We start from the raw sequence: 27,192 nt of genomic DNA, 5'->3' as shown, positions 1-27,192 counted from the left end.
ATAATTATTTTATTTCAATGGATAAATTTTCTGAAAAAGTGGAATATTTATTAAAAAAATTAAATTTTTTGAGAATTGGAGTTTTTGATAATAGGGCTGAAATTCGAGACAAAAGTGAAAAAAGTGGAAATCCGCTAAAAATTGGAAGAATATCATCCCTGGATAATGCATGAAAGAAATGGAAATATAGATTTTTAAGTCTTAAAAATAAATTATAATGTTTAAGAAAATGTATAATAAGCAATACGAGAAAGAAAACTGATGCAAAAGTTTGATAATTTTCATTCAATGATTTTAAAACAAATAATCGTTGAAATAAAAAATGAAAGAACTTAAAATTAAAGAGCAACAAAGTTAAATAAAAGACTATGGTTCAAAGCTTATTTTATAAATAAAACTTTAATAAATTTATATACTACATTTTTGAACAAGGAATAAAAAATTATACTGTTAACGATCACTCCTCAGTTTACACTATGTAAATCTATCCATTCTAATATCATGTAGTTTTCTTAAGCCTCAAATATAGCTCATATAAAAAGCAATGGGAGCTGTGCTTCAGTCAAAATAAGAAATATTTGAAGAAGACCAAAGTTATGTGTAAAGTATAAAGATGTTATAAGAACACCAAAAATAGAAAAATATACACATAATATTTCAAGTTAATTATTGATCAATAAAATTGCTTGACTACAATCACAAATTTTTCTATTTAATAACATGAGAAATAACACTTCTGCCAAAAATAAAAGAACTTAAAATGAAATAACAAAAAAGTTTAATAAAGGACTAAGATTTGCAACTTATTTCATATAACTTTAATCAAATTTATATACATTTTCGAACAAGGAATAAAAAAATTATATCATTAACGATCACTCCTCAGTTTACACTATGTAAATCTATCCATTCTAATATCATGTAGTTTTTTTAAGCATCAAATATAGCTCATATAAAAAGCAATTGGAGCTGTGCTCCAGTTCAAAGAAATATTTGGGTGAGAACATGAAAAACAGAAAAATAAGTATACACATATTTCAAGTTTATTACAGATAAACAAAACTGCACAACTGCAATCTCAAAGTTTCCCATTTAAAAACATGACAAATAACATTTCTGCCTAAAATAAATTTTAATGATCCCAACACATCTTTTTCATCTTAAGAGGTACAAATTTGCAAACAATTCTTACAAAACACAAGGCAAAGTATATTTGACAAATTAAAATTATTTTGTTTCACACACATATATATATGTATATATACATTAAAAAAGTCGCAATAGATCCCTGATTATCCAAAAAAGCCTCAAAAAGATATAAATTTTGATGCAGAATAGCCCTAATAATACTGTCTTGTTATAAAAAAGATGGTTTTGTTTATGAATTACAATCTGAGTGTGGAAAAATATCTTTAAAAATAGCGACAAAAAAGTTTTGTCTTAACTTTAATCTTCTATCTGGAGTGCAATATTTCAAAAATTAATGACAATAACCAGATAATATGGGGCGGAGAATTTTCAATCAAAAAATTAGCTTCAGTAAACAGAGGTTTTTTGAATAATTTAGATGTTACTGTTTGCAAACCTTCATCACTATTCACATAAAGAATCATTAGGAAAAAGTAATAGGCTTTAATTAGCAGTTCAAAATAACAATCAGGTAATTTTTTGTGCAATTTTAGACAACTTATATGTGAGGGAAACGAAGAGCTAAAAAAAATAGCGCAATCCACTTCTTTGAAAACTTTTTGAGCAGTATATTTCTTTAATACAGAAATAGATATCTTGATACAAATATAAATCTTAATAGATTTAAAAGAAACTGATAATTATTGCTATTTTCAAGCAACAATATATTACTCAAAAATAAATTGTATAATATATCTGTACTAAAGAATAAATGTATACAAAAACAAATAAAGGGTTAATTAGCTTACTACATAGTTATCTGGAAACAAAGAAATAAAACAACTAAGAAATTAAATCATTACTTAAATTAAATGGACATTTAAAAGTACTTCGGATTTTGCGATAAATGAAATGTATACGAAATGAAAAACAATGTTTTCACTGGAATTTGATGGACAAGAGGGGAAAAAATTTATAACTCAAAAATGTTAATAAGTTTTTTTTCTTTAAAATAATTTTCCAATTAGCAAGCAGACATATTAAGAAAAATATTTCAACAGCAAAAATGAAACAAAAAGCAGAAAAAATATTTTAAGTGATAACAATAAGAGGACAGACCCTAAGTTCGAACTATGGTAAGTTAGCGAATTTTAAGAATTTTTCTTAAGCATACATTCATCATACGTAACATACATTTATCATACATAACATTTATGATGCATAGCATATATAACATTTATGATACATGACATAGATTTATACATTAAACATACATTTCTGTTAACATAAACAATAGGATACTATCATAGCTTTTAGGTCAAGAGCCTTTTACTTGATTTGAAAAGAGGTGCTAAATGAGAGTAGAAAACGATTCAAGGGGTTAGGTTAATTATGAAAATTTTGGTTCCAATCCAGTAAATATTAAACATTTCTAATAGAATACACTAAAAGGATATACATAATTCCATGAATCATAATATATTTATAAAAATACTTCAAAAGTTCTTTTTCTTTTATAGAAAATTAAACTGTTTTACAGAACATACATATTCATGAAATGATACATAAGCAAAGTAAAACGAATAAGACCTTGTATACGAAAACAAAATATAAATATAGCTTTATACAGGGTACGTAGCCAAATTATTCTACAAAAAATAAGCACCTTTTAATCACTTTTCAAGCACTCAAAAAATATTTTTAAGCACTTTAAAAAAATATCATAATTAGGCAGGGTTGGAAAGTTTTTGACAATTGACGGTTTTATCTTGTTTCAACCATCATGTAAAAAAAAAACCTTTTGGCATTGTTTTTGACAATTATCAAATAATGAAATTTTGAATCATGTAAAACGAATGGCGTTTTCATACGCTACGGACTGACAATATGCCGAAATAGATTGGGGTTGAATTAATTGTGAAAACGTTGAATAGAACAATCTGAACTGTATCTTTGTGCATATTTTGAAGCGAAAATCAACATAGTAAAGGAAAAATCTCACTTTGAAAAAAGGAAAATTAAGCATTTTTTAAAAACATCCAATGAAAAAAGCACCTTTAAGAGCTTTTAAAACACGAAAATCAAAAATAAGCACCTTTAAGCACTTTTTTAAAATGCTACGCACCCTGTTTATAAATCAGAGCAACATAATTATATGATGTACAGTGTGCAAAAAAAAATTAATAAATAAATAAACTTACCACTTTAAATAATTTTTGATCTAATGATGTCATGTAATAAAAATTAACAGCAATAATATGTTTCCTTCATTCATAACATATATCAAACACCGGCTGATTTAATAAAAATTAATAATTAATTCTTGACTTCTTTAACGTAGAACCTTTACTGTTGTCAATTGTTTCCGGTGGTGTTGGTGGAATTGATTGAGAAAAAATATCATCACTGTCTTCATGGTTGCTACATTCTTCTCCATGCATATCTTTCAATAAGATTTTATTTTCTTCAGACAATAAATTACCATGACCTGAATTAAAACGATAAAATGAGATACACAAAACAGTAGTTTTAAAAGTAACCAAAAGCAGCACAGTAATAGTTAAAATAAATTTTAGAATTTTTTCCCTCTGTTTGTAAAAGTGCAGAAATTAAAAAAATTTTAATTTTTTTCACATATTTTAGAAAAGAAAAAAAAAAGAGTAAATGAAGAAATTTGGGGAAAAGATTGAAGAAAATTACAAGTTTATATTTTACTGCTAAACATGCATAACATATTCAGTTGTGGGCTAATCTAGCTAAATATACAATTACGCGATGAAAAAAAAAAAAATTTTTTTAAGATAGTCGAGAGTTTTCTTAACTATGTCATGTCATGTTAAAGTAAGTCCTATCCCAAGTAAATACAAGGCCCTACTAATATCCAAGCACCTAAAATAGTAACACTTTTTTATATTTTTTAATTTAATATTTTTTAAATTGATTGCGATATTTCATGAAAATTTTTATAGGATAAAAATACAACAATGCTTCGGAGGATTTATAATTTTCGAACTAAGACGTTTCATAGATTAGTTCTCAGTATAACACACATAAATAAAATGGTCTAAAATGATTTTTCAAAGTTGTCAGCACATTTATATGGGCAGAAAATTGGTGAGGTTCCTTAATTAAGAAATGAATTATTCATTTTTTCATTATTTAAAAGCATTTACTTGTAATGCTTCTTTATTATCCATTCTTAATATTATTCTCTACTATTGTTATGATTTGATATTTTATTTTTATTGTGCAAATTAACAGTTTAAAACTAAAATTGGTATTCTTTTATTATAAAGTAATGCAGCAATATCACCTTATACAGGGTATCTGCTAGATATTAGATTTTCAAATTCACGACTTTTCATGACTAATTCCAAGAATTTTTCACGATTTAAAGAAGTTACGATTTCCTATGACAAAAACAGAACAATAAATTTAAAAAAGCCTTATAATAAAATTAATTTAAATGATAGGTATAACCAAAACTGTGCTGCTCTGCATCTTCTTATTTATAGATTTTAAATTTAAAAAACAGAGTAAAAATTGAGTTGAAGCAATAAAATGACTGAAAAAAATACAAAAGTAATTATTTTTTTGTTTTTTTCTGCAGAATTATATTTTAAAGATACTTTTCTTGTTCATCAGAAAAGAAAGAAGATTTTTCTGTTCTCCTATTGAAATTAAAAAAATTAACCAATGACTGACTTGCTTCATCTAGAATTTTAAATTGATAAAATAAAAAAATAAAAATAATAACAAAAATTCTGAAATCAAGGAAGTTTATAAGATAATTCGATCTAGAAATGATGTTTTTTCTATCATTTTTTGAAAGAAAACCTTAATCTTTAAAGAACATGATAAAAACATTTTATATATATTTTAATAAAATATGACTGTGAGTGGGGATTTTGTTACAAATTCAGATATTCGGAACACCATGAAATTGGGGGGGGGGGATTCCATTTTAAAAATTAAGACTTTTCGGCAACTTAAATACATTACTTTCCTTGATTTTCCTTATAAAAAAAATAGTTAAAATCATGACAAATTTTGCTCTGTACTGAAATTCATGACTTCCCATGATTTCTCATGTCTTTCCAGGTGCGCAGATACCCTGCTTATAACGTAACGTTTCATATTTTTTAAAAAGTACTAAAACCTTTTAAGAAAAACATATTAAAAACAAACCATTTTGAAATTATTACTTAACAGCAAATATTTAATATTTGCTTTTATAATTAGCTTTATATAAAATTATTTTCAGCTAAAACTGTTATTAGGAATTAACTTCACATATTGCTAAGAATCTGGAGAAAAAGCATTAACTAATTTTAAAGTAACCAAAAGTTTAATTGAAATTTCAAAAAACAAAACAAAACATTAAAGTTGCAATGTTAACTGAACAAAATGATTATTAATAAAATCAAAAATGAGCGATAATAAAATCAAAAATGATTAATAAAACTGAAAATTATTAATAATAAAACTGAATTATTAATAATAAAACTGAAAATTATTAATAATAAAACCTAATTTTAAATTTTAATTTAATAGACTATAATAAAAAAAATTTGATCGTTAAATATGTTAAATTTAATTTTTTATATAATAATCTGTTTATCCTTAAGAAATAAAATAAATAGAGTATCAGTCTAAAACCTCCAAAATATGGTTACATTTCAACAAAACACGTTATAAATAGTAACGAAATATTTAACTTTCTTGTTAGAAGCAAATCAAGCTTTCTTATCAGGTACTTAGAAATAAAATTTCAAGTATTTCCGAAAAAGACCTAGGGTTTTGATAAAAACCTGATTAACCCCAGGTTTTTGATAAAATAAAATAAAAAATTTAAAAAAACCTAGGTAGGCTTGGATTTTTTAAAAAATTTCAGTTTTTTTTTCTTTTTTTCAAACTCTGTTTATTATAGAATTGTTTACTTTTTAGTACAAATGAGAATTGACCAATCTATTTCCATCCATGTTTTTTTAATTTCAAGTTTTTTGTCAAAAAAGTACTTTTATTATTTTAATAAATATGGAATTATTATGAACATTTTATAACATTCTGAAAATGGCCTTATTTTATGCTTGATTTTCAAAATTTTTCATTTTAAAAATGAACCTTGTCATGATTACTATATTTTAAGATTACTATATTTTAAGCTTTAAAAGAAATACATTATTAACTAGTTTTTTTAATTGTAAAAAATTTTCCTTTTTAAAAAAAAAAAAATTTGACACATATTTTTGAAAGCGACAGCTGTTAAAAATATCACAGCTGACCACTGGCCAGTAGCAAAATATTCTAATTTTGCCCTGTACTAAAAATAAAGTAGAAAGTTTTAAATCAATGCACGGAAGATTGTTATATAGTACTGTTGCATTTAAAAAAATAACTAAAATCAGTTAATCACACAAAAATTAGGAAAGTCAGGCCAAAAAGCTAAGAATCAGGCCAATAAGCTAAAAATCAGGGCAAATTATAAACCACTCAACCAACTTTTCAAATTGGAAAAAAAAATAATTTAATAATAAAAAATAAAAAAACAGGATCCAAATCAGAGCTTTGGTTTGCTTGACATTTAAAGTACACCTACAGACTTTAAATTTTATACACAGAGCAAGAAGATCATCCTTCAACATTTTGTTGGGATGTGCAATGAAAGAAAAAGAGAAATAAATATGAGGAAAAACATATGCAAGTTTAAAGAAAAATAATCCTGTTTTGATAGTTTCTTATGTAACAAATCACTCTACTCTCCTACCATAGGAATGCAAATTTTAAATATTCCTAACTTTTCAACTTAAATTATGAAACAGTGAGGCTGATTTTGTAGCCTACATTAATTGAATCATTTCAAACAATTCTTTTTCATTGCTGAATTATAAAAATCATTACTGAAAGCAAGTTTTTTTAATAAATAATAAATCATCAGAGAATTATAAACCTTGCAATTTCTTTTGTCATATTAATATTTTTTTTTTTACTTTTTTAAAATTTAGCAGTCCCTTATCTAGAATCATCGGGACTTTGGCAAATCCAGAAAATAGATCTTTCCGAATAATAGGTATTTAAATTAACAAACCTAAAGTTGTTTTTTTTTTTTTCATTTGAAAATTAACTGGACAGATAATCAGATAAAAATATCATTAAAAGAAAGCTTCATATTTCAAAGTATATGTTTTTAACTAAAAAAAAAGGAAGAAAAAAAATTATATATATGTAATAACAGGGCTACAACCCTGTTATCAGTGTTGTATTTAGCTTGAAATAATTGCAGTCTTAAGCCATCAGACGTTCTAAACAGGTTTATTTAAATGTTGGCTGGTATTGCTAACAGTTCACGTCCCCACTCCTGCAAAGGAGGGGGAGTGGACAAGACTCCGGACAATTCCGGAACAGCTTATTTGGATCACATCAAGATGAAAAGGACACGCAAAACTATGCGCTCTTACGTTTTATACCAACACAGATTTGAGGTAAAAAGGCACCTTCGTACATTCCTTGTATCCTTACGCATTAAGGAAAATCATTTCTGCTTCCTTATATGGAATTGAAAAAGGGAACGATTCTAAAAATAACTCTTCCCTTGAAATATAAATCTATTTATATTTCAATGGTATGTTTTCAGCCTTGAATTCCCAAAATAGAATCTCTCGACGTTTATTCTTTAACAAAGACATTTTATGAAAACTAAAGAGATTTAATTCTTTTATTAATACAAAAGTATTTAATTTTTGTATTACATATATAAATATAATAAGGTACAGAATTGAGATTTTGTTAGTAAAAACATTTATAATTTAAAGGAAAACAAAACTTTCATGCCAGGGTTTTCTTAATAATCTGCTTCATCAATATTCCCAGCTTATACTTTTCATTCCTGTTTGTTTTTCTTTAATTGCTCTCATCCTTCCAACTACTCTTTTTAGTGTTCTTATTGAAGCAAAATAAATATTTATTTAGGTTTCAAAAAAAGCACCAGGAAGGAAAAAAAAATTATTTTTAACAAATCACAAAAGAAAAGAATTATTATTCTTGAAAAAAAATAAAGATATTTGTTTATTTTGATTGTAAAAAAGTGTCTGGAAAATAGACCTTTCTCAGTACCAGTAAATGGGACTTCATGCTGTATTAGATTACATGACAAATGTTGACTCATTAAATTTAAAATAAATCTCCCGTCCAACCTTGGCACCAAAATAAATTCTATTTGATTCAAAGACAATCTAGATAATACAGAATTGATGATCATTATTAAATATTAGAAAAATTAACAGTGAGTGTGTCTATAACTATAATAATAGATCTATACTAGGAAAAAAAACTTAGATAGCTTGATTTATCCTAACACATTTTTACATAATAAATTCAAAATTTCTTGGTATTTAAAATTACTAAGTAAAGAGTGAACATTAGTTACTTTAAAACCAAATGAACATGAACCTTTAAAACCAGTGAACATTAGTTACTCTAAAATTATGAAAGCTTAATTCAGAAAGTTGTACTTACCACACATCTTAATTTTTTCTTCGACTAATCGTATGGCTTGATCAATGTCTTCAATTTCTTTCACAATTTGACTAGGATTCTACAAAAACATAAATAAGGCTAAATAAACTATAGAAAACATTCAAAATTTTAATAAATCAATTTATGGTAATATTAGCTTTTCACAATAGGAACACGGATTTACAAAATTCTTAATGCCTTATATTACCCCAGATGTTACCATTCTGATAACATTTACAGAGATGTCAACTGCTCCGGACACGCCAAAATAATTATAATAATGGTAAATAACTACAAAGTAAATATTGCAAGTATTTGACTATTTTTGAGTGCTTTTTAAAAGCTATAGCATGACATAAGTACTATAAAGTGGTGAATTATATGAATTATTCAGAAATAGTGAGGGATAAAAATCTACTAAATTGAATTTATTAAACCAAGAATCACAATTGATAAACTACCACTTTAAAATATATATTTGCTCTCCAGAGCAAGTTGGCATCTCTACATTTACCCCAAAATTATAGCACTTTTTTTAGCTACAATAACTTTTTCATAATATTTTTAGAAAGCATAATTCATACGCTGTATAAAAAATTTCAATATTTTTATTTTTAATAAAGAAAAAAAGTTTATACAGGGGTGATTGTGAGTCCAACTCAAAAATCCGGAAAATTTCTTGAGTAAAATCATTAAAGACGCATAATGTCTTTATAAATTTAAATCATTGATATTTTCAAAACATTGAATTAATTATATGCAGCATAATTTAAATGAATAATTATGTATAAGTTTATTTTTATCTCTCATCACATTTATTATTCTACCAGAAAAAATATTTACAAATGAAAGATGCCAAGTATAAATTCTAGTTCTTCTTCTTGGGCACTACAGCCCATGACAGGCCAAGGCCGTCCCAATAAGTTTTTGCCATCTTGATCTATTCTGTGCCATGGCCTAGTTCTAATATTTTTAAATAAAATATTCAAGAATTTTTTTACATAGATGTGATCGATGATTTCTTAAAACTTCCGGAGCGCAGTTAGGGAAAAATTCGAAAGTTCGTATTTTTTCCGGAGCACAATCACCTTTGTTTATATCATTTTACACAATTCAGAAATAAACTAGCATGTTAAGTAAACTAGCAAAAGTAAGCAAAATCAAAATACTTTGAAATATTAATATTAGTAATAATTTATGAATTAAATTCTCACTCATTAAATTACCATTCATAAAATTAGGAATTTAAACTTATAAATAAACAAATTGACATATACTTTTTTACAGGGGAAAATTTAGGAAAGTTAAATTTTTGCAAGAAAAGTTTTTTTTAACTGGACCAAAAATTTTACTAAGCATTTCTGAATTTTCCCTAAACCTTGTTTCCGCAATCAGACATATTCTGCTCCCCTAGATGGGCATAATATGGTCATCCAGAAAAATAATTTTTCCAAATAGATATATAAGAAGTGTCACATTAAAAAATAAAATAAATTAAACTTTATTATGACATACTCTTTTAAAATATTTAAACTTTATTATCACATATTCTTTATAAGAAAAAAAATCAATTTTGTTTGTTTATTTTAGCATGCTAAATTGTTTCATTATTTGTTTGATATAATTGTTGATTTAAAACAAATAATGCAATATTGATAAAAAAAAACACAATATTTAAAAATCTACAAAAGAATTATAAAACAATCAAATGTTTAACATAAAATGCATACACAGAAATTAACTTTATTCAATGAGATCCCATTCTACAAACAAATCAATGAAATTGAAAAATGAAAATGATACTAAATGCTTACATCATCCTCTGAAAGAGAGCCATCAAGAGTGCTTTGCTCATTACAAGATGCAGCTGAAACATCTGTAATGAATTAATAATTTTACTTTTTAATGACATCAACAAAAAAAAAATTTTTTTTTAATTATTTACATCATATTTATTATTTTTGCACACAAAAAAATTCTTTTTAAAGTTGAGCAATTTGAAACAGAAAATTTGTAGTTAATTGATGTATAATCTTGCATTAATATTAATTAAAGAGGAAAAGAGTCACATACTTAATTTTAGTGTGAATAACTAGAAGGAACTATTTATTTGATTAACTCATAGATGACAAAGTCAACATTTTCTACATTAGTGAAATCCAGGATTGGGAAGAAAAAAAAGTTTTTTTCCCACAAAAATATGAGGAAAAAAATCAGTTTGACGGTTTAAACCAGATTCGGTTTTCCTTCTAAAAAAATACTTTTAAGCCCTTAATTGAAATTAACCAAACCATTCCAAAATGCAGTAAAATGTTTAAGTTTTCCATTTTGTACATTATCTCGTTTTTCCACGTCATTTTCTGCAGGTCCTTGAAAATTAACTATACCAACTGTGTTAAAATATCTGGATTTCAAGTTATAATTTTTAAAAAAAATCCAACTTTATACATTTTTCCAGTAGATCAAAATCATTTTTTTCTCTACAATGCCAATATTTTCTTTGTCTCACAGCTGTTTAAAGCTACATTCACAGACAATTTATGTTAATTTTAGTTTAAGTTCAGGCAATAAAACCTTTTAAGCTAACAAGACAACTTAAGAAAATTTAATGCTTCTAAACATTTTAAGTCATTAAAAAAAAGAATTTTCTTAATACAATACTAAAGTAATTAACAAAAATTATAGCTGTCATTAGAGTTAACCAACTTAAAGAAGTGGATAATTAAATGAAACAACATAAGCCTTCACATACTTTTGCATTTAGGACTGGTTGGTTTTGAAGACTTTAAAATAGCTACTTCATCAACTTTAGATGATTCAGGCTCGTCAGAATCAGAAGAATCTGGATCATTTTGTATTCGTTTAAATTTAGAACTCTTCTTTTTCTTCAGAGACAATCTTGATACTTTTTTCTTTGTATTTGTGTTCGAAAATAAACTTTTCTTGTTAGGAAGCAAATTCAGAACACGGTCCAGCGGAGATGTAGTTCCGTCAATCTGGTTCAGTTCATTTGGATCAGCAGTTAATTTATTCTGTTTTTTATTGCTTTCATGAGACACAGGATTTAGTTTATCAGCAATATTCCTAAGCGGTGCGACTAGATCATCAGCAAAAGCCATAACAGGATCAGAAGAAAGAGCATCATACTCTTTCATCAAGCTAGCATAATGAGATGCAGTTTGACCGGGATTTAAATCTGACAATTCACTCAAGAAATCAACATCATCATCACGTAATGCTTTCTTGTATAATTCTTCGGAAGAGTCAGAGTTAAGTACTTTATGTTGATACACTGTTGTTGCACTAATAGGAAGAGTATTTTTCAAAACGGAACAATCTTCATCTTGATCCATTGAATCTTGAGAAGAAGTATTGATAATTTCCACTTTTTTTTCAGATACACTAATAGAATTTTGATTTCTATTTTTTTCTGAGCTTGCTTTAGAATTGATTAGGATATTAACAGAATCTTTCAAATAGTTTGAATCTGAGTCAAAAGATTTTTTACTATTTGTTTCCATATTAACGGGAGTCTCTTCAATCTGGACAGGGAACTTATAAGATGTTTTTCTTGATGGTGGTAGAATAATCTCTGTGTTGTCCTTAGTAGTTACATTAGATAAATCTGAAACATCTTTTACAATCGACACATGTTTTACATTAGGTTCTTCCAGATCTTTCACAACAGATATACTACGAATATCTTTTACATTATATGTATCAGGAACACAATTTAGATTACATGAATCAGTAGCTTCATTCAGTTGAGGAGTAGATTCAGAGTCAGAAAAAAACTTACTTAGAAATGGAAATGGATTGGACTTACGTTTAGCAGCCTCAGAATTATCATCAGCCTCTGAGCAATCAGATTCCACATTCGAGGATGGTAAAACAGCTGGTGAATAATTCTGAAACTTATCAGTCAAAGTTTCAAAAGATTCTTTTGACATTAAAGCAGGATTAGTTTTTCGGTGCAAGTCACTCATTTCAGGGATATTAATCAAATTAGTACTACAATGCATTTCAGATGTATTAGAATCAACAACTTTCAATACAGATACATTAAGAGTGTCATCAGCAACACAAATGTGAAGTTTATAACTGTCTGATAAAAATGGGAGAGAACAAACTGTCTCGGACTTTCCAGAAATAGTACTCTTCGTAAAATAGTCTTGAATTTCTTCTAATGTCAAACAAGTTCTCTTCACAACTTTAGTTTTTTCAGAAGTAGCATTTTCTTTGCTGCAAAACCATGAGATAGATTTAGGATGAGGAAATATTGCATTTGAAGTAAACATTTCAGTGCGACAGCAAGGAACTTGAACTGGTAATGCTGGCACAAGTGATTCATTACGATTCTTTGCATCATAAAAATCTATTCTTTGCGATGTTTGTTGAGAATGCTCAACATAAAAAACATCTGATTCCGGTGAAGAATTGCCTTTAGAAAATTTTCCTATTTTTGATACTCTGCTTTCTTTTATGAATCCTCTAATTGGAGTTTTACAAATATTATCACTCCTTTCACAATTTAATTCTGCGTTGGCTAGGTTATTCCCAGAAATGGAACTTCTCTCTTTAGCTGTTTCTAAACAGATAGGCAAAGAACGCGGATGATATAAATTTGCTTCTAAAATATCCTTATCTGGAACCTGAAAACCAGTATCCATTGGTTCTTCAATCAAATCAGTTTTCTTTTGCCAATTTATTCCTTGATTCATCTCATCTCTCACCCCTTCATTGGAAGGAATGTCAGCTTGCAAGATACAATCAACTGATTTACAACTATCAACAAACTTATTTGGTTGAGCTTCTGAAGTGTTTTTATTTCCTTCCACATTCAAAATAAGCTTCTCGCGGCTCATTTGATTGACACCATCTTTAAATGCATTCTTCTCATTCGTATCAGGCACCTCTAACATAGGTTCGTCCTCATCCATACTTTTTCTCATATTTTTAAGACTTTGGATTTCATAATCAACAAAGATTTCATTATCAAGAACTCTGTTTTTATTTAAATCTGACATTACTTTTGATGGGGATGATCTTTGACTTAAATCTTCTGCTGTTGGGACAGTTTCAGATATTTCATTGCACTCAAGCTGCTTATCGAAAGTTTCATATGATTTTTCATCACCATTACTGATTTCATTAACTGGGCATGCAGAGCTGTTTCTTTGCACAGACAGTCTAGAAAACTTTTTAACTTTAAAATCTTTTCCTACTTTTTTAACTCTGGACCACCCAGGAGATTTTGATGCTACATTGCCCTTATTCATTTGCGGACTTGCAAATGAGTGAACAGATACTACAGTATCAGAAATATCATCAATTTTAGAGTTCTTTGGATGGGCATCTATATATGATTCTTGCGGTTGCATAGTTACTCTACTTGGAATTTCAATTTCTGCTAATTCTTGACATTCCTGGGATAAATTTTCATCAACATAATTATCCTTGTTCTTTTCGATAACTAATGTATGATTTTCTGCTTCTTTAATCTCTGAAATCAAATCTTCTTCAGCAGAAGAATTTGATACACACAAACCAGATTTATGAGCTTTTTTCTTGAAATTGGGTTTACATTTATTAGACGAGGTTTCAAAGTCTTTTTCATTTTCCTTGCTTAATTCATCGTTTTCACAAAATATTTCCATTTTTTCAGTCAATTTTGGATTTACTACTTCTCTGCTTTCTCTCTCAAAATCATTAGCATTATTAGTTTTATTTTTCAAAGCCAACACATTTTTCTGGTTTTTTAAGATCACTTTATCTTGATTCCTGGAGATGCTTTTTTTAGTTTTTCTTCTAATTATTAGCTTCTTTTCTTTTGATTTCTTATCTGAAATTGAAAATGATTTTACTATAAAATGACTGCTTGTCTCAGAAAAATAAATTATATTATGAAAACATAAACTAATGATTCATACCTGTTTCAATGTCAGCAAGTAAAAGTGGCATATTTTCAACATCCACTTTATCCTTACTATCAGAATATATGTTTGTTTGCTGCCTGTCAGCTGTAAAAAAAATTTCCAACGATGGCAATTCATTAGAGTCATCATTGTCTGAAATGGCTGGGCAATAACGCTTAGTTGCTAGTGGTATTGCTTCTCCTGCTGAAGAACTAACTTCTTGATTGCGTAACCTATAAATATTAGAAATTTAAAATCAGTGTTATAGTTCAATAGTACAACATAAAATTTGTGGAAAACCTATGGCCAGTCAGTTTTTTTATTTTTTCAAAATTTACAAAAACTATTTAGAAAATTTCTAGAAAAATTTTATATCTTAAATATATTCAAATCAGACTTTTTTTATATAAATATAAGTTACCAAATACGATTCAGAACAGAACTATGCAAAAAAATATTCAATTATTTAAGGCGCATGCGCAGTATGAAAGGATTACTTTAAATGCCATAGCTAATGCCAAAAATAATTCAAATGCCAATTTTAGAGATTTTTTTTTCTTCGAATTTTAAAATATTTTTGCTATGACTAAAAATTACATTAAAATTTTTGTTAAAATATTTTTGCAGTTAAAGTAAGAAAATGTAAGACAAAAAAAAATTATTCTTTTAAAACATGTCCATATTTTAATTGGTTAGCTTAAATTATATATTTAAGCTCAGTTCACAAAATTTTGTGCAGTTATTACAATTGATAAACATAATTCACACAGGTTAAAAGCTCATAACTATATTTTTGGTTTAGACTTCAAAAACACTTTTTTTCATTCATAATTTCTTGTCTGTTCCTGAAGCTGATGAAAGCTTTAAATTTTATTGGTATGTATGACTTATTAAGATGTATGAGATTGAATACATAAAATCATCTGCTGAATTATCAAAATATTAAACAAAATATAACAAATTATTAAAAAGTCAGAAAATCATACTTCTTTAAAGGAATCCCATTTTCAGATTCACCTGGTTCCTCTGGAATGAATTTTGAAAATAAATAAATTGTATAAACAAATAAAACATAAAATATATATGTGTGAGAGTATGTGCGTGCGCGTTACGCTTTGAAAGCAATAACATTGTAAATTAATAGTGTGGCCGGTATTTATTGAAAAATATACAGGAAATTTCAGGAATCGTATAATTTTATTAAAGAAATTGTGGGAGGCCCACAAATGAGAACATTACATATTAATGATTAGATAGAGAAAAGCCAATTGACCTTGGAATGAGGGTTTTTATATCTTTCTGGACAATATATTTAAATATTAATAGGTCTTATTAACGTATGACTGATCAATTTCCCAAGCTACTAAAGACACATCACATTTTCTGTGAGAATTAGATCAATATTATTACCTTCCTTGTGGGAAAGGTCTTAATATATAATTCTTTTAACATTACATAATATCCCCACCTCCTCTGAAGAAAGGTCTGACCAATATGATAGTCTATTGGTCAGAACTTCCCCATGCACTCAATTACAATTAAAATTAATTAAATATAGTACATTGTCTAATATTATGTATATATAAATAAAGTATTACAACAACATTTTTATAAAAGTTACTAAATATTTCTGCATAATTTTGAATAATAATAATTAATAACTTTATAAAAATTAATAATGAAAATGTACACATCTCCTTTTCCTGTTGAAAAGAATAAAATATCAAATATCCAAAATATCTAAAATAAAAAATATCAAAACAAAATTTCATAATTTCATAATAAAGTTCTTTGATTGAAATAAACTGGATGCATTATTCAGGCCTAAACTTATTACGTAAATGGTCACGCTGCACCCCACAGGTGCAGCGTGACCATTGACGTAAGTTTTATGGATAAAATATTTTTATGAATTAAATATAGATATTTTATCTTATTTTCTACCCTACTCAATGAAGCAGGTATAAATGCTCAAATTACATACACAGGAAATGGTTACGAGGTGAAAAACCGCAGAACCTTCTTGTACCAATTGGCTAAACATCTTGTGATGGATGAAATGATCCAAAAGAGGAGCAAGAAAAATTTACTTTCAGTATTTTGCTTTCGATTCGCAGACATCACGAAACAAACTTCTCAAGCCGCAGAAAATTTATTGTATGAAAATCAAGCCAAAAAAAAAAGAATTGTGCAAGCCATGTCAAAAAAATAACCAACGAAAAACAAAGTACTTGTGCTACTTGCGGAAAATACTTATGCTTGAGTCATGTAACAACAATTTGCAAGGATTGACAGTCCTGCAAAAAGTCTTGTTCAGATGAAGATAGTTCTGCATCAGACAGCCTCTAAAATAATATTTTCATACCAACATGTGATATTGAAATAAGTTGTTCCTATATACAAAACTCTCAGTGTTTTTTTATAATTTTACTTTCCTTTGTTTTTCTTTATGCTGAGCAATTATTTCTGATACTGTTTTTTAATAAATTTTACCAATTAAATAAGTTTTTTGATACTTTATCTCGCTAAAGAATCTTAAATAAGTAACAATTAACTATTTAAATTAGAATAAATTTCACTTGGCTTTCAAAAAATCAGAAACACATCATAGGTGCAACGCGACTAACCATGTCGGAAACAAGTGCGAGTCTAACAGAAGGTTAAAGGTCTTCTACAACACAAAGTCTCTGGAAAAAATTCTGTGCCTCCCAAAAGTAGTCATAAATAGAGGAGGTTGATGCATAAAGGTGGTTTTTCCTGGAGGTTTCACTGCATAAGCTAAAAAGAAAAGTATATAAGAAAATAAGATAGGAAAGACAAATTCACTTACTACTCAACATAATTTCCTCCGATTTTCTTTTCTTTGATTTCATGATATCCTACAAGGAAGGGAAAAAAAGCAATTATAATATTATTAAAAATCTAAAACAATTTTCACACCAAAACTGTAGCAATAATAAATAGAAAACAAATTTTTTACTTAAGATAGTAGGTTTCAGATAAAGGTTAAAAAAAAATTTTAAATTTTATTTAAGCATCAAAACTTAAAACATTTGTAAAACCCAACTGCTTTGCTACATTACTTCAATGATGCCTCTTTATCGCAATTATCAATTGAGACTGTAACATGTCTTGGATAAGCATTTGCTCGTTCACTCTGTACTTAATATGAATATCCTTGGTCATACAAATTTGAAAAAGCAAGAAAAGTTGATAGCTATAACTTTCAAAATGTTATATCAAATTTAAAATATTTCTAGAATTTTCTATTGTTACAATCAGTTTGTAAATCAATAAGACTTTTATAGAAAAAATCTATTTATTTAGTGCATTCGTATGAGAATTTAGTAAGCTAGGTTTATTTATTTCCATTAAAAAAATATAAAACAAAAAAACAGCATTTTAATTTCTTAAATTAAAATAAATACAAATTTCTATTTTTAAGACACATCATTTAAAGTGTAGTGAGTGTTCTATTGTTTACCTAAGACCTACATGAAATTAGTCCATTCCATAATTTATATGTAGCAATATTTTTATTGTACGAGACTGTTTGGGTAGATCATACTCACAAAATAAATTGCTATACTGCTGCACTAGGCCATTGTCTATTACTATAATAAAAATATTGGTTGTTTTAAAATTACTAAAGTGCACTAGGCTTAAAATATATTTCGCCCAACACAAAGTATTGTCGTGTGATTTGAATCAAATTAGAATATGAGGATCTCACTCACTTCCAAAAAATTGCATTAATTTTTGTAAAAGGAAAATCTAGGTTTTGTATCAAATTGTATTGGGTAAGAAAAACTCCTACTATCTAAAAAAAAACTTTTTTTCTGCACTTTTTTTTTAAAAAAAAAAAACCATGAAACACAACATTTTTACAAGATAAAACAAACAAAAGCAATATAATAATTATTTTATCTTGCATTCTTCCAGAAAAAAAAAACATTTCTCTGAAGTAAAAATTGCATTAATTAACTAATAATTTTAAAAGTAATATTAATTATTATACTAATACAGTAGTATACTAATTTATTTACTTGTTAAATACATAATAATTGTAAACTAAAATATATACTAATAAAATTAAACTAATACCATAAAATTTATTATATACTAACTTATGAATTATAGTATACTATTTAAATATAATTTTAAAAGTAAATAATAAATTGTTTCAAATAATTCATTATTTAGTATTGGTCATATCAAATAGCAATAGAAAAAGTATGCAAATTTTACCACTAAGAGTGCGAAGAGAGCAAAGCAGTGCTGAAATTTTAATTCCACAAATCTGAGCTTAATAATTAAATTAAGTGCAATGAATTTTATATTGCTGAATAAAATTGTAGCACATTTACTGACATGTGCATGCTAAAAGAAGAAATTATCTGAAAAGTTTCAGAAAGTACGGTTAGATTTAGATTATGTGTTTTTAGTTTCACAGTCAAATTAGATAATCGCTTCTCAATGTGTAGTTTTCTTTTTTTCTTTTGTACGCTGAAGATTATTTATGCTCAGTTAAATGAATATTAAATAATAGACTAAAAAAGAAACACTTATAAATTTTAAAGGAAAAAAAATTCTATCAAATAAATACAGGTGATATTCAGACATTTAAAAAAAAAATCACATTATCTTATTTTTTTCTGCATTTTATAAGTCACCATTGAAAAACAAAAACGTGATTTTAAAAACTATGAAATCTACAGCAATAACTGTGACAGAAAAAAAAGATTAGCAACAAGACAAAACCATATGTATAAACAAAGTACTCATGCGAATTGGACGTGGCAGAAAAGGGTTACTTAAATGTAGAAATGAAAAATTACCATATTTTAAAAGCCGTGTGGAACTTAGCAATAAGTGCCAAAAAATCTATCCATAAAAACAATAGAAACATTGCATTAAATAATAAATACTCAAAAGCGCAATACTAATTTCTATTATGGTAATAATATGGCTATTATGGTAATAATATGGTTATTATGGTAATAATGTTAATGAAATACATCAAGATTTTTAAAAACCAAGAGAAATTTCAATGCTGTAAAATATTAAAAACATAAGATTCTATTTTATATAATAAAGGTGGAGGTGGCCCACCTTGGGACACTAGTTTTGCATAATTAATCCTTATAAAAAATAGATTCTTAATAAAAAGATATTGTGCATACAAAGTATTTTTAATTTATATAATCTATGTTTATTAATAGTTATTATTTCTTATTTTAGGAACTCATTAGACTTAACTAATGACAAGAATTGGAAGCAAAAAGCATAAAAATAGTGCAGCAGTTCATGCTAACAATGTTGAAAAATCTGCCGCAAATTTTATCATGGGAAATGTCTTGTAAAAAAGCTGCTGAATACTACAGTATTAGTAAGACCACTCTGAACAGCCATTTTATTTCCTTAAAAAAAAAAGAGAGCAGCCAAATTATAATTTTAAATACACAGAGTCAGAAAATATTCACAGATAAGGAAGAAACAAATTTAGTAGATTATATGTTATAAGCCTCCAAGTACCATTAAGGATTAACAATATGTGATGCACGATCACTTACACATGAGTGTGCTTCACCAAACCAAATGAACATTCCTCCGAACCAGGAGAATGGCGAAAAAAAATCTGGGAAGACCAGCATTTAATGCACTCAGAACCAGTAATTAGTGAAACCAGTAATTAGTGATTTATGCAATGATAACAGTGTTGATGACGCTTACAGCTTAGATGAAATGAACAGTGAGTGACAGCAAAATATTTAATGATAAGAAAAAAGTTTACCGACAAAAAGTAGTGAAACAAGATTACATATTGGAGATTTTGCTCATATCAAATTTGCTGGTAAAAGATCGGTTGTTGCCTTCGTAGGTTGCATTTAAAGAGTTGATGGAGATGAGTTATCAGTTTTGAGAAGAGTAAATCAATCTGCAACATTTATTTATCCCGAAAAAGAAGACAAATCATACATAGATTCAAATAACATTTTGTTAAAACTTAAGCAGAGCAAAGATTTGAACATTCTTTATGTTTGGTATTTGCTTCTGAACAATTGGATTTACATACAAGAAGTTGAAACTAACAAAATAAAACTTTATTAACAAAATTTTAAAAAAGTAAATTTATTTAGTTATACTATTTTTAGAGAATTTCTATTTAACTTTTCACATCTTTTTAACTGTCCCAAGGTGCCCAACTAGGAGGTACACTTTGGGACAAATAACACAGTAACTAAACATTTTTTTAAAATTTTTTCTATGATAGATACAAAATCAAAACCTAGTTAAAAATGCTTTCAAATGTTATAAGAATACTAAGTAAAATTTTGATAATAATTGATCAAAATAAAAATTTAAATAAAAAGTGCCCCAAGGTGAGCCACTCTCCCCTACTCACTGAAATATAATTTTTCGATTTTCAGAAGTGTGTAGAGCAATGTAAACATGGTGGAATTGGGCATATGTATGGAGAAGAAAAATTAACAAATATCGTAAATATCTCATGAAAATGAGATCAGCACTAATTTTTCAAAAGTTCATGCACAAAAGGAAAAAAAAAAGTTGTCAAATTTGTGTTTTAGAGATAATAATATTGCCAAAACAACACATTTGGACCAACTTTTTTTTTATATATTTGGTAAGATCGGTGCAGGTGTGGGAACCTTGAACACATAATTAAATAAATAAAATTACAAATACATAATTTAAATGGTAAAGATAATCAGTACATTGTATGCTGATATTGATGAAATGGTAGTTATTGTTTGCATATTAAGATTAAATTGCATTGTTGTATTAATTGGTAAATTAATACAACAATGGTGATTTAAGATTAAAATTTAAAAAAACGACCAGTGTTTAAAAAAAATTTAAAATTTTAAGTGTCACAAAAAAAAAAAAAAAAACATCCCTAAATATATTATCACTTCAATGGCCTGTGACAAAATTTAAAAAGCTCTAAGGACTATTTAAAAAAAATAAGAACTTTTAATTCAAAATAAAGAATTTAAAAAATGTATTAATTATAAAATATTCTAAACAATACACATTTATTTTTTATTAATTAGCAAATGGGAATGTGAAAAATTTGCATACCTCTAAAACTATATGTAGTTCTGGACCAATAACATCTCTTAACTCTGGTGACTTCTTCTGACTTTCTCTTTGAGTATTTTCTTTAGGAAAAGCTACATGTGAAATAATAGAAAATAGTGAGAAATAATTTAGGAATAAATGTTTTTAAGTCATCTATATCAGAAAAAGAGTTATTAAAACAAAAGCTTAAAATCAGCAATTAAAATTACAATTTTAATGACTTGATTTATTTCTTTAAAAATCTTTAATGTAAACAGGATTTGTACTAAAAAAAATTAAATAAAGTTTCTCCTTGACTTTTCTAGGTTTTCCAGGTAGATTTACTTTAAATTGTATATGTTAATATTTCATAAAAGTGTAAATTAGAATTATAAATAAAATTGCAACTTTGAGAAAACATTTATAAATTATTTTAATTTTTAAAAAAATCAGGTGATTTAAATTATGCTTGCTTTGATTAGAAATAATAAGACTAAATCTCTTCTACATTTAACTAATAAGAAATATACAACAGGCGTACATACGTATAAGAAAACACATAGCTATCCTTTTTCCTTCCCAACAGAGAAGGCATGTGGAGAACAACAAGAAAAATTTTAAAATGTCAAAAAATACTGTGAGATGTCACTCGAAAGAAAAATTGAAATAATTCTTACAGTTCCTTCCAAATGCTTTCCCGCAAACTTCAGCAAACTTTTTAGCAGCATTTATTACCTTCTGTCTTTGAATGGATTTTTGAATTCTTCTAAAACAAAATTATTTCATTTTAGTTATAAAGCTGCATATTTTTACTTATGAACATTTTCAAAAATTTAATATGTATGACATTATGAAAGTGATATTTGAAACTCATGTATCAAAATAATTTCTTAGTAAAAATAAGGAATTTTCAAAATTATGTCAAAAAGCACACCAATAACTGGCCTTTTTCTGCCCATCCCTGGTTCTGTAGGAAAAGACCAGGATGCGCATTGGATCTTGAGACTGACAGACAGGCTCAAACGGCCGCCTCAAGACTTATCAGTGGGCACCTAAAATGTGTGACCTTTGAATGCGGCCGCAAAGTCTTCCCAACGTGCAGCAAGTGCCATCTGATGCCGGCCTCCCCCAATCATATCCTCAATTGCTTGGGGCTCGCTCATGCGGATATCCGTGATAGCCCACTTCTGGTGCTTGACTTTGCTAGAGTTCACGGTCTCATGGATTTGATCTAGCTGTCGCTAGATCCTGAAGGATTGGACACAACAACATAACTGGCCTTTAAAAAAATTTAAATAATTTAGATTTACGATGAAATACACCCCGGATAAAGCACGTCAAAATGTGAACAATCAAATACGAGATTTATAACTCACAATTATAAATATATTATACGATGTTATATCATATTAAATGTATCATTTTAAAAACAATATGGAAATCAGTAGTTATATCTGCAAAAAAATGAAAATGATTGGATTTACAACGAAATCAGAAAAAATAAAATGAGCCAATAACTGATTACTCAAATTTGAAATTTGCATATCACAATATCATATTAAAAATATTAGATTTTTTTTTTAAATCATACATAATTTCAAAGCAATTACCATGGAAAGAGATTTTCTATTTCTTCAAAAAAAAAATTTCATTGTGCTCAGAAGCTTACGAAGGCCGCACATCAAGCACGTTTAGGCATGCTTGTTAATAAAGCAAGCACCAATCAAATTCAAAGAGGAGAAGCAACTTATTATATAACTGGTTCATCCGATAAGTATTCTAAACGCAAGCGAGATAAAAGTACCTCTCTCGCACTTGTGTTATGCTCTCTGAACCATCTGCGCAAAGCGTCCAAAACCAATCCTAACAATGATATTCGCCTTAGTCACTAGCAGATGAAATGAAACTTATCAAGCACCTTTGAGTTTTAAAACCTTTTAACTTGATGAAGATTAACTGTTAACCCCTCAGTGTTTATTTTGATTTTAGAATTACGAGTAACATGCCAGATGAACACGAAAGAAGAGGGAAAGACCTGCGACAGGTGTTCAAAGCAGTTCCAGAAACAAAGATTACTATGTTAAAAACTTCATGGTAAATTATAGTGCAGGTATGAAATTGTTAAAAACATTTTTTAATCCTGCAAGAGAAGATTCCGACAGGTGTTCAAAGCAATTCCAGAAACAAAAATTACTATGTTAAAAACTTCATGGTAAATTATAGTTCAGGTATTAAATTGTTAAAAACATTTTTTAATCCTGCAAGAGAAGATTCCGACAGGTGTTCAAAGCAGTTCCAGAAACAAAGATTACTATGTTAAAAACTTCATGGTAAATTATAGTTCAAGTATGAAATTGTTAAAAACATTTTTTAATCCTGCAAGAGAAGATTCCGAGCAGACCAAAACACAATTCGCAAATGGAAACATAAAAGATAGTAGTAAGAAATCGGCATTACCTACTTTGGTGTTGGAAAGAAATAAAGCAGAAAAAATAACTGAAATAGGATACAGAGATGTAAGTGATAATGAAGCTGAGAACAGCCAACGTGTTGAATGATGAGTGATAAAGAAGTCAATAAATCAGCTAATGTAGAAGAGGCTATTCTCGATACATCAAATGATGAAGTAGAATATATAGAAAATCACGACAAAAAATTTACCGAAAAAGAATCTAATACACTGGCAGCTGTTTCAAAGTATTAAATAAATAAGAACTAGCTTAACTATAATCCTTCAGCCAAGGGCTATTAGTGTAAAATATGCTCATTAATGAACAATTCAGAAGGACCTTGGGTGACAGAAAGTATTAATAATATAATATAACGTGCTGTGTTCAATCTTTTGTAATTGTCAATAATTTTCATTTAAAAAAAATCCTTCTATAATTTTTACAGACATTTATAGTGTTAATCATTCATATAATATATATATATTTCAAAAATACTGGCTCATTAAAACAAATTTAAAATATGCATTCCTGGTTTAGTTTTTCAGCATATTTAAATTATTTATACAGCATATTTAAATTAACGTAAGATCATAAATAAAACATACCTTCGAGTAAAAGGTTTTTTGCACAAGGGGCAGGGTCTCTGATACTCTGATTGAAGAGTTTTCGTGATGCAGAATCTAAAATAATAATTTTTTTTCAAAAACAAAATGGATAAGAATTAAAAAGTGTAAAATAAGAAAATATGCTCTAAACAATAGTTACAGGGGTCAGTCTAGGTTTTTCTGTGACGTACCTATTTTGTGAAAATGTAGACATAATTTATGAAAATTAAAAATTATAATAAAAAATTAACACACAAATGTGGTAAAAATATGGATTTATCGTTTCTGACGGGATACAAAAAGAAAATTTTACATTTTCCTAAAGTTGAATTTGTGAAAGTACCACTAAACGGTAGTAAATTTGGTCTGGACAGACCCCCGAGTTAAGTCTTAAAAAGTACAAATGAAAGAGAATGGTGAGCTGGGTAATATTTGCTAAACATCTAACCATTAAATATGCTAATAGTTTTGAAAGAAATGTTAAACATTAGAAAACATCTTCCATTCTTTCTGTCTGACCAAATTGGGTAAATTAGTCCCACAATATTTTATAATTACACAATACTATTCTTAAAGCATACATTGTCATTTAGCTTACCTGCAGAAGAAATGTCCACAACCAACAGATACTGGATTTTTTATAAATTCAAGACTAGAAAAAAGAGTAATTAAAAAAAAAATTACACAATATAAGACATTAATCATAAAAATTAATAGCTTCAATTTAAATAAACAATTCAATTATAAAAAAACAAGACTTACATCAAATCCATGATGTTTTCATATTATACTTAGAAGGATATTTACTCAGTTTTAAAATTGAGGGATTCATAAAATAAAATGCATTATCGTGTTTGTAAAGAAAAATGACATTTGGGAATATTTTAGAGAAAAGAATTTTAAAAAAATAGTTGAACTTAAATAATTTACAAGAGAAAATCTATACATTACCAAATGGCACATTCGAGTGACTTCAAAATAGCACCAACTGAATTAGTTATCTTTTCTTCCAAAGAATTAGCCATGCTTCTGATAATATAAGAAAAGTTTATTAACATAATAACAATTTTAAAATCAAGAACATATTAGGTATAAGAGATTGCATACATATTCTGCAAATGCAAACATGATTTGGTACTAAGCAAATTTAATTTTATGTAACTTGTTTTATTCTCAATATACTTAATTTTAAATCAATGGAATATATAACACTCTTTGTTTCATTGGTGCAAGACTCTTACACACTTTAAGTGAAACTCAAGAATCATGTTAAATATATTTTTAAAAAAGTTTACTAATGAGAACTCATATTTGAAAAAGCAATATACCTAAAGCTAGTGGTAAACAAAGGCATCAACCAAAGTCTAAATTTACCAGCACCATGATTAGGCAGAGAATGGAACTCATACAGCAGTATATAGATGATTAGTTGAGATTCACAAGCACTTAAAACAGTTCATATAATTATGAGTTCAACCAAAGAATGCTAACCAAATTTAAAAACAAAAAACGTGAAACTATAGGAAAATATTATACATACAACTAACACGTACGCTGCAATAAAATAATGAACAAAAACGTTTTTAAAAAAAAATAGCAGTCTGGTAATGACACAAACATTTTTAAACGTAAAAGTTTGATAAATCGAAAATAATTAAGAGAAAAGACGAAAACAATTAATAAATATGTAAATTTAAGATTTTTTTCAGAGCAATTTGAAATTAACAAATAACATAGTATTACATAATCAACGGTTTGATTGACGATTACAATTTCAATAAATTTAATAAGTAGATTAATATTTGATTAATAATTATGTACAAATAGGCTAACAAAAAAATATTTTCACATAAAAATTCGCAAATTTAGAAAAAATCATAAATAAAAAAACTTGATAACAACCTGAAACAATAAAACTTTCATAACACTGTTAGCGCTTTAAATTTCCGTTTTCAATTTTGTAAGCTTTTTCGCGCAAAATAAACTAATGACATCAGATTATGCGGTCACAGTCAAAAAAAGCAATTGAAATTCAGATTTCTTTTTCAAAGTTAGAGAGAAAGAGGGCGTTGCTTAGCCGACACTGCTTTGAGGGAAATGTGGGTGATTTTAGAGGGATAATAGAATTTTTTCTAAATAGGCTTGTTGTTGTCGTTGTTGTTGTTGTTACTTTACGTCGCACTAGAGCTGCACAATGGGCTATTGGCGACGGTCTGGGAAGCATCCCGGAGGATGATCCGAAGACATGCCATCACAATTTTGATCCTCGGCGGAAGGGATGGCACCCCCGCTTCGGTAGCCCGACGACCTGCACGCGAAGTCGAGCACTTTACGGTAGCACAGTTTAACGAGGACCAATACCGCACACCCTCGGTCCCTACGCAGACTGATCCAAGTGGTCACCCACCCGCACGCTGACCGTAGCCAGTGATGCTTGACTTCGGTGATCTGCTGGGAACCGTGTCTTAACGATCAGTCCACTGCGGGACCTAAATA

General features: G+C 27.6%; 1 protein-coding gene across 2 annotated transcripts; it reads right to left on the bottom strand.

The window, feature by feature from the left end:
* Positions 1-795: 795 nt before the first annotated feature.
* On the bottom strand, positions 796-26,730 carry LOC107436169 (uncharacterized). Of its 2 annotated transcripts, none has more exons than XM_087167643.1 (13): positions 26,599-26,730; positions 25,648-25,725; positions 25,295-25,348; positions 24,697-24,771; positions 22,319-22,407; positions 21,663-21,754; positions 17,389-17,437; positions 15,545-15,584; positions 14,574-14,791; positions 11,396-14,485; positions 10,458-10,519; positions 8,644-8,722; positions 796-3,616 (listed from the first exon to the last, which is right to left on the bottom strand). In XM_087167643.1, exons 2-13 carry the CDS (start codon positions 25,719-25,721, stop codon positions 3,438-3,440), a joined length of 4,101 nt encoding a protein of 1,366 aa, XP_087023769.1. In that variant the 5' UTR covers positions 25,722-25,725; positions 26,599-26,730; the 3' UTR covers positions 796-3,437. The 2 variants fall into 2 exon arrangements, with proteins under 2 accessions (XP_087023769.1, XP_087023770.1); XM_087167644.1 differs by having other exon boundaries at positions 22,319-22,404.
* Positions 26,731-27,192: the final 462 nt, after the last annotated feature.

The sequence above is a fragment of the Parasteatoda tepidariorum genome, chromosome 7 (genome assembly GCF_982258835.1).
Source record: "Parasteatoda tepidariorum strain Cologne lab strain chromosome 7, Ptep-v5.0, whole genome shotgun sequence".
NCBI lineage: Eukaryota > Metazoa > Arthropoda > Arachnida > Araneae > Theridiidae > Parasteatoda > Parasteatoda tepidariorum.
Note: the sequence above shows the minus strand (reverse complement) of the source record. Positions and strands in the feature narration are given on the sequence as shown.

Bases quoted from the DNA above. Each gene is read 5' to 3' on its own strand.
- LOC107436169 (XM_087167643.1), bottom strand. From the start codon at position 25,721: ATGGCTAATTCTTTGGAAGAAAAGATAACTAATTCAGTTGGTGCTATT. The intron at 25,349-25,647 runs GTAATGTATAGA...TCTTTTTTCTAG, and splicing joins TCACTCGAATGTGCCATTTG to TCTTGAATTTATAAAAAATC. The intron at 21,755-22,318 runs GTAAGAATTATT...TTTCACATGTAG, and splicing joins GAAAGCATTTGGAAGGAACT to CTTTTCCTAAAGAAAATACT.